Source organism: Hemicordylus capensis, chromosome 1 (assembly GCF_027244095.1).
Source record: "Hemicordylus capensis ecotype Gifberg chromosome 1, rHemCap1.1.pri, whole genome shotgun sequence".
Lineage (NCBI taxonomy): Eukaryota > Metazoa > Chordata > Lepidosauria > Squamata > Cordylidae > Hemicordylus > Hemicordylus capensis.
Genome location: NC_069657.1, coordinates 76227162 through 76239322, shown reverse-complemented (window position 1 = coordinate 76239322; position 12161 = coordinate 76227162). Strand labels below are relative to the sequence as shown.

Sequence of the window (12161 nt, the reverse complement as noted above, 5' to 3'; positions counted from 1 at the left end):
ATAGATTTTGCACCCATTAATTCACCAGAGAACAGATCTCCTAGAGAGCAAATCTTACAGTAACTAGACTAAGATGCTTAAAGAATTATCCCTAGACTAACTCAAATTTTGGATTGCAAATTTTGTTTTGTCCCTGCCTCCCATGATGATGAAACAAACTTGCCAGATTAGAATATGACAGCAGGCACAGAAGGCATTTATCACAGATGGTGTCCCTGCACAGGCAGTGCTGCTTATCCACTATCTGATCCACTCCAGGCATTAGGAGGGATGATTTGTTATATCTATGGAATTACAGCTATGGGCTGAAAAATGGAAAATTTGAGCAACTACTAACAATGAGCAATAAACAGTGGGTGGGGGGAGAGATTCTAGGTGAATCAACACCAAGTGTGCTCACATCCTCATCTCACATTAAACAATTGCAAGATGATTGGGCTATAGTTGCAGCTGTTAAAATGGCGCACTCTTAGGGATTGTTTTATCAAGTGGACTAGCCAAACCTTATGGGAAAAATAGGATGTTCACATAGGATTACTACTCATAACTTTCATGGAACACCTGCAACAACAGTTCATTGCTCTCTGTGAAAGGTCCCCTCATTGCTCTGGAGACAGGCACTGGTGAAATAGGTGGCATTGGGATCCTCTCCTTGCACAGCTAAACAATGTAAGAGGAGTATGAGATGGAAGCAGGAAAAGTTTAATGTTACTTAATATTTGATTAAGGACAGAGGACCCAAGAACAGGTATGCAACCTTGCACACTGTTCCTCTATAGAGTGGGATTTCATGACATGAAGAACAGAGCAAGGTTTCTCTGCTCCACTTATCCAACAATGGATGCTGATTTTGTTGCTAAAACAGAAAACAACATTCCTTGGGATTTAGCTGCTAAGCTCCAGCTTCTTCATTCCCACACCAATACTGCTCTTTCTGCCCAAATAAACCACAAACATTTGTTCCCCAAAGGGCATAAGTGCCTTGTAAATGTTGCCCTCTTCTTTCAGATCTTTCTCCGACACCCCATTATGTTCCGTATATATGTAAGCATCAGTGAAGCTACAGAAGTAGCAGCCCATGATAATTCAGTATATAAAGAAAATTATATACTTATTATATACATAATTCACTAAAAATAAAGAAAATTTGGCCATTTTGATAAATGTACATAACCCATTCCCAAATACACCACACCTACTGATTAAATGACCCCAACAGCATCTGCTAGCAATCTGCTAATCCTACCACCACCACTATCAGGTTTCAAACTCTCCGCACCATTGCACAAGGCCACCTTGGGCCTGTTATGAAGCCAGGTTATGCTGACTGCTGACAAATGTACTTGCATGATAGCTGGATCTGCAAACACATGTTTGATGCATTCACACTATTTTTTTAAGTGAGTAGACCTACAATGCTGTATATGAAGAGGGCCTTATGAGCAGGTCCTGACCCCCAGTTGGGAACACCTTTGCCTGACTTTCATAGATAATACCAGGCCAGAATATGTCTTTAACTAACAAAGATTCTATCAAGTCAAGTCAAGATTCTATGATTTTATTAACGTTACTTTATATTTATATTAATCTAAGGAAGAAAACATTTTGGCTAATAGCATTAATTTTATTTATAAACTCAATCCATTCCTCCTCCACTTCCCACTCTGTCTTTCAGTACTAACTGAAATCTTTCTAACTGAACACTTTTAAAAGTGGTGATTCTTTTTATTTAGCAGGGGGAGAGCAACTTGCCCTATCCATCCCCAACACAGCATCCCTCCAGGGGCTGTTGCTTGTGTCCCTCTTATATTTCTTTTTTAGATTGTGAGCCCTTTGCAGACAGGGAGCCATTTAATTTAATTTATTTATGTATATGTAAACCGCTTTGGGAACTTTTGTTGAAAAGCGGTATATAAACATTTGTCGTATTCGTCATTTCAGTGCCACCTCTTCAGTTCCAAGGTTTTAATTTCTGGACTCCATGGAATATAATATACATGTGTCAGTAAAATTAAAAATAAAGAAAACAGCAACATTGTATAAGACTCTTTTTAGTTGTGACTCCAATTTGAACTCCTTTGTACTTTTTATTTATTTATTTATTTATTTATTTATTTAACACGTTTTTATACCGCCCAAAACACAAGTTCTCTTTTGATTGTACTTTTGATTGTTGTGATTGTTGTTCTCACATGCCTCTGCATCCAGCTTCCACAATGTCACTGGGATCTCTCCACAACTTTGCTTCTCTTTGGGGGCCCTCCTGGTGCTATGCACAGACTACTCTGCATGGAGGTAAGTAGCTTCTTTGCTTGCAAGGTTACAAGCAGATCTCACTGGCATCTCCTTATACATATTCTCTGGGTCCAGGACCTAGCTCAGCAAACTAAACCATGAATGCTTTTCATTTAGGATTTTAACCATAGTAAAGGCAACAAAACATGGTTAGTGCTAAACATAGTTATGCATTGTATCTGCACTGGGTCTTGCTCTCAAAGAGAGTAGTGAACAAATTCAAATAACAAACAAATTCAAAGGACAGTTATTTCACAGAGAATGAAAATACATCATTTTTGAACATACCTTTTAAATCCTGCTGCTCAACTTCGTGCTGCTAGAATAGCATGTGAGGGAGGGTTTCTATCTTCTCAATTGCCATTGTAGAATAGTGAGTATTGCTTTGGTTTATTTCAAGGAGAGCTATCAAAAATAAGACTAAATGGGTTTAGTTTTGAATTTAAAAAGTTAAGTAAAAGAAACGTGAGGTATTTTTTTCCTTTTAATTTCTTCCAAAATTCACTTCCTTTGTTTCATCTTGCAGAAATTGTGACTTGATGGTTATAGTCCATCCCTGTGCTTGGAAATTCCAATGCAGAAGAAGTGAGGGGAAAAGAGAAAAAATAAAAGCTGCGCCTAGTAAATAGATGCCAGAGTGGGAGAGATGAGGCATTCTTTAAGGAGAACAAATGTGTCCCAAGGAAGGAGGCAGGAAATTCCTCAGTATAATAGTCTTCGTTGGTTTACCTTGCCTTTTTCAGACTGTTAAAGGTGAGGGCAGCAGGAATACGAAGTGGGGAGTCACAAACTCCAGTGTGCTACAGTAAATGCAAACTTTTCACAGTGCAAAAGTCACACCGGCAAGGGTTTCCTGTTCGTCTGGAACAATGATCCCATAGCAGTTTCTCTTTTTGTATGTTTAGATTATCAAGTAGACTTCACTGGTTTTTTCCTCTTAATCTCAAAAGTCTTTTTCTAATAATATATAGAATATATAAATAAATATTTAAAAACACTATTTGAGATGGGTTTCTGATATTCCGACCCATGTGTATTGTTTTTGTATCTAGCTGATATATATTTTTAAAAATGAGAAAATTAGTTCTCTTCTGTTGGTTTATTTATCTATGCATTTTTTAAAAGGCCATCCACATTTCAGGCTCACAAAGAGAAAGAAAAGGGTGGGGGGAACAATTTAATAATGAAAAATAAAATCATCACCAATTTTTTTCAAAGAATTTTTAAAAAGGTTTTAGACTGTTGTGCTTTCAGTGTACATGCCCACAGGTGAAAATGGGTCTTTTTCTTTTTTAAAAAAGGCAACAACAACAACAACAACAACAAGAATAAAGGTAGCAAAAGAGGGCAGGAAGTCACTCATAGAGTTTGTGTGTTATTAGTTATTTTAGCAGCTACTCTTTTTGTTTGCAGAGGGGGAGTTGCTGCTCTGGTTTGAGAGAGGCTCTTCTGAATCATCCTCGTCAAAGCCATGAAAAGTTGAGGTGTCGCTTTCAGATGTGGAACCGAACAAGTCCTCCGTAGTGTGTGCTGCCGCCGCTTCCTCCTTCCTGCTTTCTCTTCCCAAATGAGCTGACATGTATGATGAATATATCAGCACATGGGTTAAGCAACAAGCATCACAATTAATTTCATTATAATTGCTATTATCATTCTTAAGCAATTCAGGCTAAATGAGATCCCTCAGCCACAAATACATCTACAGTAGTTCAGTTCAATAATACAGAGCAGCAGAACAGCAACAGCAGCTACAAGGAAAGTATGTAGGCATTTGGAAGGGTAAAAAAAAAATTACACCACTACAGATGCCCATACGCTAAGGCAGCAAAAGGGTTGATGTTTTTTTCCTCTCTTTAAAAACACACAGAAAACATTTTTGTAATTATTTTGAACATTTTTACAGACTTTCAGACTGTATATAAAAATGAGAATCTGTTAAGAGTAAAGGTACAATTATTGCCCTTCATTCTGGCATAAAATGTGCTGAGTTTACTATTTGGAGAGTAATAACCCATTTCATAAGTTTTCCAGTGCGCTTAAAAAAATCATCCTGATCAATTCCTGCACCTGTCCCCTTAAGTGGTGTGGTTCCTTTGCAAAACAAAGTAGAAAACATTTTAAATGCTAATAAATAAATATTGGTTCACAACTTAGAAAAGTAGCTTTAAAAAAGAATCACATGAACATCATGTACCTCAGGTAAAGGATAAACATTTAAAAGTATTCCAGTTCAATAGAAAGAAAGAAAGAAAGAAAGAAAGAAAGAAAGAAAGAAAGAAAGAAAGAAGGCTTCTAATGTAATATGTAATTTTTGATACAAGTTTCAGAATACTGCCTATTCCTTAGAGAGTGAAATACGGTCACCCCATTTTTTGTTGTTCAATAGTTTTAATTGCCATTATGTCAAATAAATGAAAGTGATTATACAGAAAACATATTCTGATATACACAATCAAATCAAATGCCCAAAGATGAAAATAAATGTAATATGAGAACACTTAGTTTAAAGATGTTTCTGAGTGCGTACTGGAAAGAACTAAAGAAGCTGTCATGGCTTCTTCTGCCATATAAAGGAAATTTTTGTCTATTAGCAAGATAAGAAAAGGTTTGAACCAGTATCAAAAGTGCTGTATCTTCCAGGTCTATGTGTGTGTGCCCAACATTTTGTGTACAAATATCTGATGATAGCAGATTCTGGTAAACAATTCAAATAGAATGACAGTTTCTTGCAAAAGGCTCCATGTAGTGCAGCCGCCCACTCCCAACCCACCCCAGTCCTGTAGTTGCTAAAAGATGGAAGCCCAAGTGTGGGAAGCCTAATGGTAAAATGAGATTTTTCTGGTGCATTCTGAAAATGATTTACAAATGTGTAAAATAGCTATATAACAGAAACCTTTGAATCTAAGCTTTGTGCAAAGTGGGGTATATTAAGATAATCTTTGCCTTGAAAATACTGCCTTTGACTAATAGGAAAAATTAGTCAAAAAGAGCTTGTGGCCAAATTAGCTGTCTCTCTTTAATAAGTGTGAAAACACACACAAAAGAACAAGATAACATTCTGTTGGAAGGATAACACTCCTTCCATTGGTTTGGAAGGAGCAGGGGCGAATTTTGTGACCCATTGGTTTTGATGAAATGTTTGTAGTTAATTTTAAGAGAAGGTTCTGCATCTATATATTTAATTCTCTTGGGACATGCGTGCCCAGGATTTGGCGGCAGAACTCTTGCGACACGCTGCAAGAGTTCTGAAGTGAGGAGGACTGAGGAGGAGAGGGGGAAGAAAGTGCCAGTAGTGGCCGGCTGACAGGTGGAGAAGAGGGGAGAGAAAGGTGGTGGTGGGCGGCAGGGGAGAGAAAGGCGGTGGCGGGCAGTGGAGGAGAGAAAGGCAGCGGCAGGCAGCGGGCGGGGGGAGAGAAAGGCGACGGTGGGCAGCAGGTGGGAGAGAGAAAGGCAGCTGTGGGCAGCGGGCAGGGGGAGAGAAAGGTGGTGGTGGGCAGTGGGCGGGGGGAAGGCAGTGGCAGGCAGCGAGCAGGGAAGAGAAAGGCAGCAGCAGGCAGCGGGCAGCGGGCGGGGGGAGAGAAAAGCCGTGGCAGTAGGCAGACAGGAGGGAGAAAAAGCAGCAGCAGAGGGGCCCTTCTTGGCCGCCCGCTGTGGCTCTGTGTCGGGGGAGGAACGGGAGGGGAGGAGGGCTGGAGAGCGCGGGGCCAGAGGGAAGGGGAAGAGAGGAGAGACTGGGCCGGGAGGAAGGGGGAGGGGAAAACACCCGGCCCCAAAGCGCTGCACAGATGCTCTGTGCGGGGTCGGCTAGTTATCTTGATAATAGACAAAAGATTAACAACATTCACAACATGATTAATGTCAGAAGTGGGAACAATATAATAGGTTCCCAATTTCAGGTTTGGGTTTTTATGTGTATGATACAGGCAGCTACTGCATCCTCCCCAATCCCTCCCATGTGTGTCATTTTGTGCATGGGAGTTTCTAAAACATATACATCCCACTGGCAGCCCTCCCATTAGAGTGATTACCTTAAATGTGATTGCAAGAACATACACATAAATTGTGTACATAATTGTGTACATAACTGTGTACATAAGGGGCCAACTAGATATGCCTCTATGTTTTCCCCATGGCTTATACCCCTCCCCAAATCCTTCCAAAATAGAAAAATTAGAAACTTGATTTTAAAATGAAAGATGCACATTGCTACAAAGTTCTACATTCTTTGTTGTTAAAAGAACTACCTAACTAGGACAAAAGAAAAAAGAAGAAAAGACTCAGAATCAAACATACCCCAAACCCATCAACAGGGAAACAAAAACAGATTGAGATGGAAATTGTAAAAGGGTCACAATTTATTTTAAACAAAACAAAGCACCACCAAGAAATAGACTGAGAGCTGAAACCAAAAACCTGTTCAGAAAAAGTTACATTGTGAAGAACAGTGTTTGACAGCCACCCTCAATCCTGTAAGTGTGTGTGTGTGTGTGTGTGTGTGTGTGTATAAAAACAATATGAATATTAATAATTTAAGTTGCAGAAATCTCAATAGTAATTAATACTGATAATGACAGAATCTGAAGACAAAAACTCTCCTTTCATGTTGACTTAGGACGTTTTTTCTCTTCATTTAAATGGAAACAGTTCTAATTTTTATATTACTTCTGGTTTCTAACCATAGGTTTCTTTATTAGTTTTATTGATAAAATGTCCTCATTGTATTTAAAATGTACACAAACAATTATGCCCTATGAAGAATGTGTTAAACCAACTTCAGTCACACAAAACAAAAATGCAAATAACCAATCCACACTCCAGAAACATGAGGAAAGAGCATCATACATGTTCATTGCTCATGAAAAGTTGCAAAAAGGAATCACCTACCAGAGCGCCCACAGTCTGAACATGAAACAAGTTCCTCTGGTCGGCCACTTTTTTTATTCATATTAGATCCTCCAAGGCAGAAGTCACAGTAGTTATTGGAAATGATTGCCCCATCTGGTCCTTTCTGGGCTGCAGGCAAGGGACATATTATTCAAGGGGCATGCAACATGTACCTTGCACACTGATCTCTTTAGAGGCAAAGTGGACTTAGAAGTTGTATTTACAAAGGACTCAAGAGACTCTCCTGAATACTGGAAATAAAGATAATCAAAATGGTGGCCCACAATTCTCTTGCAAAATACAGATTTGCACTGAGCTCCAGTCTCTAGTCTACTGCTAAACCAGGCATGCTATGCAATACCTCACTTTCTTTACATAATGTCCAAAATGCTGATAATGCTTATAAATTCCAACTGCTCTAGAATTCAGGGTAAAAAATAAAATAAAATTCCATTTAACAATTACTGCAGATGTTCATACAGGATCAACCAAACAATGAAGTATGGTGAGGTGGCTGCCTCAGACAGAGGATTGGGGATTAGGTGTCCACATTTTCTGCTTTTCCATTACCCACCCTGCCCTTTTAAAAGGCAGAGGGTGAGACAAGGAGCAGCAGACAGTGGCCAGGTAAGAAGAAATGGAGGATAGCAGAGCAAAGGAAAAGATTGGTTTGTTGATATGGGGAACATTGGTGGTGAATACTGCAGGGTCCTGAACGATGCTCATAGTGGAAATAAAAGGAACAGTCTGAACATTACTTCCTGCCTCTGTGTTTTCTCTCTCTCTTTTTCTGTTCCCACACCAGACACGATTTGCAGTAGACCCAAGGTTCCCTTTGAGTTATAGAGCCAGTCATCTATTCCATTTGCTCAGTTCCTGTGTGTGTGTGGGGTGGTGGTGGTGGTGGTGGTTTTCACATGACCACTGCCCAGTCTAGAAGTGTGGACTAAGTCAATAAAATTTAGGGAGGCAAGAGCATGTGCTCCCAGCAGGCCCCACCCAAGTCCAGTTCCCATCCTGAGATTCTACCAATTTCTACTCCGAAGATTTAAACTATTCGACACTTTCAGAGTGGGTGGCAGCCATGTGAACCCGCCCTGTATAACTTTGCTCTATTTTATCTTATATTTGAAAAGCAGGCAATTCCGTATGTAGATAGGTGGTACTATAAGATGTGCCTGTGTGCAGAAGAATGGATCATGTGCACCTCCTGAAGAACTTGTCCCCTCTAGCTGGAACCCTAAGAGCTTGTGAATATAAAAAAGTGCTCAGAATTTCTTTGCTTTCCCCACCTATTGAGCAACATCCAGATTAGCTAGTCATGAAATCAATTAGATGAGTTAGTAATGGATAACTTAAGTAGGGATGTGCCCGAAACATTTCAGCACCTCTTTGAATAGACACAAAAATTATTCGGCTCCCTGTAGCCAAAATGTTTTGGCAGAGGGTGAGGGGTTCCCTTGAGAGGAGACAGGCAGGTCCTACCTGCGCCTCCTGCGAGCCTCCCACTGCTCCATCATGGCTCTGTACTCTGTAAAGGTTCACCGTGAAAGCAGGAGCCTGTGCAGCTGTCTCCTTTAAGGCACCCGCCGCAGCAGTGGGATGCTGCTCCCAGCATCCCTCGCGCGGCATCAGCAAGAAAATGGCATCATACCAAACTTGCAGATGAGTAGCTCCAGAAATACTGCAGGCCCAGTGAAGCCAAAACAAGGTGAGGATGGAGACGGTTTGTTGCCGATTTAATATACTGGCCCCTAATTAAGCTTCAGGATGCTGCTCTGAAAGAGATATTTCACATTCCTCATTGCAAACCAGGAAATCTGTACTATCCTTGTCAGAAAGAGAATGTACACTAATGCTTGCACACACTAGCAATAAAGATCCAAAAACACCATACACATTAAATATGCTATTTAAATAACTAGGGGGTAACAATATAATAGAATGTGCAGCACAATACCTTTGTTCACTGTTCATTCTGTGCCTGGCCCATAGGCCACTATGGTTCTTTGTGTTTGCAGTTCAGGCCAAAAAGCACAGAACACAGTGGGCAAAATCAAGCCCGTGTGTTTTGTACTGAAGAAAATGAACACAAAACCCCTTTGTTCAAGGCCTAGGCCAAGAGCAATTCCATCCTGTGCCCTTGAGCCCACTTCTCGAACAGTTCAAATCTGTGTTCAGAATTTGGCATCACCATTCCACATATTTCAAGCCTCATCCCTTGGAGGGATGGCTGACATACAATCTGAACCTATAGGGTAAGTGGCACTGAGCTTCTCTCACGTTCCTTTCCCCCCTACTGCTGACAGAGCTCATCTCTCTGCAGGTCTGACATGTTTCCATGACAACCAGGATCCTAGGCTCTTGCTGCCTCTGGTCTTGCCACCTGTTATTACTCCATCTCTCAAGTGTAAAGAACTGATTTGTAACCTCTTATTTTTCTGTTCAAAAGCAAGTTTGCAAAGAAGAGATGGATGCAAGAAATGAGAAATTAAAAAAAACAAATCCCAACTAATAAATGGGAAAGGAAGAGCGGCAAAAACAGCAGACAGAAGATGTGCTCTGGAAGTGCCTTGTGCTAATAGAATGAGAGATTGAATCCCTGCTGGAGATGAGTCCACCTCCGGCTGGCTTATTCCCAACATTTAATGAGAAATGGGGAAAGTCATTCGGGGTGGGTTTCAAAGGGAATGGTTCATTGCACAGACCGGCACATTTTTTCGCACAGGACAGAGGTGTGGACTGAAGCAAGACATACTAGGCAGCATAAATCTGTGGGAGAGCTGAAGGACAAGCCAGATGGAGCTTAGATAAAATAAAGTTCAGCCATTTCCTATTCATTCAGCATGATTTTTTCCTCTTCCCCCGCACCTGTCAGCTGTTTCCAACATTGTATTTCTCTACTGTTTTTAAGCAAGTGGCTGAAGATGTGTGTCTTTATAATGGCCTCATAAATGGCTTAAAACTTGCTGTAATTATCAGTAACTGATTTGCATCACCATTGTTTCCAAGTGAGGCTTCTCCCACTATAAAATCACCATGCTCCCTCACCCAACTAGTATGATAAGAACCCACCCCATTTATCTAGTATGGAAATTATGCTACTCTGAGGTGCCATCCATAAAATATATCATGCATCAAGGCTGTGCGCAGGGGGAAATAGCAACTTTGTGACAAATGAGATATTTAATATTAGTTAAAATGGGACAAAGTGTCACAAGAGGGAGATTTAAAAAGGTCTTTAAAGTGTGGCATACTTTATGGACTGTCACAATAAATAGCAGACCAATAATGCTGGTTGGAACCCCAAACAAATATTTCAGGTAGAGCCCATCATTTCACAGGTGACACAAGCGCATTGGCCTATGGTTGAGGTAACAAAGGCAATCCCCACTCGCAAATATACAATTGTTTTGAACACTTTCATACTTCCTACATCACAATTTCCATCATCAGAGCCTGTTTTGCTGCTATGGAAAGTAACCATGTGATCCAGATTATCCTCATGATTCAAATGTGCATGTGCTATTAATGTGGCCTGGGAGGTAACCAAAACAGAGCACCATTGTTGTCGAAAACACATTACAAAGATAACATATGAATCAGGCCACACAAAGCAACAAAGGTTGAAATGTGGGTAGGAATTCACTCCCTGACATGGTCAATCAGTTCAAAAACTGGATTCCTGTGCATTCAGAACTAGAAGGTTCTTTTAAAAGACTATACATTTGAGTATATAGAAAGCTGTCCACAACTAAGTCACACCTAGCTCAGTATTATCTACACTGATGGGCAGCAGCTCTCCAGGGTTTCATAAAAGGATCTTTTTTCCTGTTTGAAGAGCCCAGGGATTGAACCTGGGACGTTCTTTATGTGAAAGTATGTGCTCTTCGAAGGAGTTGCAGACCTTCCCTAAAGTGCTGGAGGAAAATGAGGAAAGGGAGGTCAAGCAGCAGGTTCTGCCCCCAGTATATGCACATTAGTTTGAAGGTCTGAAGAGAGTCCTGTGTGCAACACATGGGGCTTTATTCAGACCTTCAAATGAACATGCATAGGTGGGTGGCAAAGCCTGCTGCTTAATCCCATCTCCTCCAAAAATGTATTCATTGACCGTCTGAAAGGAGCATATATTCTAGTTAAGAACATAAGAACAGCCCTGCTGGATCAGGCCCAAGGCCCATCTAGTCCAGCATCCTGTATCACACAGTGGCCCACCAGATGCCACTGGAAGCCTACAGGCAGGAGTTAAGGGCATGTCCTCTCTCCTGCTGTTGTGCTTTACAATTTTATCCTTGAGGATGTTTTCCATCAATTTGCCTGGAACGGACATTAAGCTAACCGGCCTGTAATTTCCTGGATCACCCCTGGATTCCTCTTTGAAAATTGGTATTACATATGCTACTTTCCAGTCTTCCAGTACAGAGCCCAATTGCTGGGATAAGTTATACAAGCTGACCCCGCACAGAGCATCTGTTCGCTCTTTGGGGCCAGCTACCTCTCTCCTACCCACTCCTGGGCCAGTCTCCAGCCAGGCCAAGTGCCAAGCCCAGGCTGCTGGGCCAAGCGCAGGCTGCCAGGCTGAGTGCCGCGGCCGGACCGAGTACCGCCACCGCGGCCGGACCTGTCGCCGCGTCGTCACCCCACAGCCGGGCCCGGCCCGCCGCAACCTCTTCGCCCTGCGGCTGGGCTGGGCCCGCCGCCGCCGCCACCACCGCATTGCCAGGCCAGGCCGCCCCCTCCGCCTCATATCTGCAGCCGGGCTGGACCCGCCAGCCGCCGCCTTGGATGGCCGGGCCCACCAGCCGCCGCCTCGCATCTGGCCAGCCAGTGAATTCTCCTCGGTGAGCCTTAGCCAATCAGGCGCCTCCGCAGCCCAGCCAATCAGCTGGGCTGCCGGGACGCACATTCTAAAGGCACACCCAGGAGAATTATATATATAGATATTTTAGCAAGGAGGTTGGCAATTTCACATTTGAGTTCTT

The 12161-nt window shown here is 41.8% G+C and overlaps 1 protein-coding gene across 8 annotated transcripts in view; it reads right to left on the bottom strand.

Annotated features, from left to right (window-relative positions):
* DPF3 (double PHD fingers 3) overlaps positions 1-12161 on the bottom strand; it is a 273036-nt gene that overhangs the window by 35658 nt on the left and 225217 nt on the right. For 7 of the 8 annotated variants that reach the window (XR_008310482.1, XM_053266047.1, XM_053266004.1 and 4 more), the window contains exon 8: positions 7180-7308. Coding sequence is in view for 6 of the 8 variants with exons in the window: in XM_053266047.1 (XP_053122022.1) it covers positions 7180-7308 (129 nt within the window). In the remaining 2 variants the exon portion in view is untranslated. Of the gene's footprint in view, positions 1-2583; positions 3868-7179; positions 7309-12161 lie in introns of all 8 variants that reach the window. The other variant, XR_008310479.1, reaches the window with a different exon arrangement.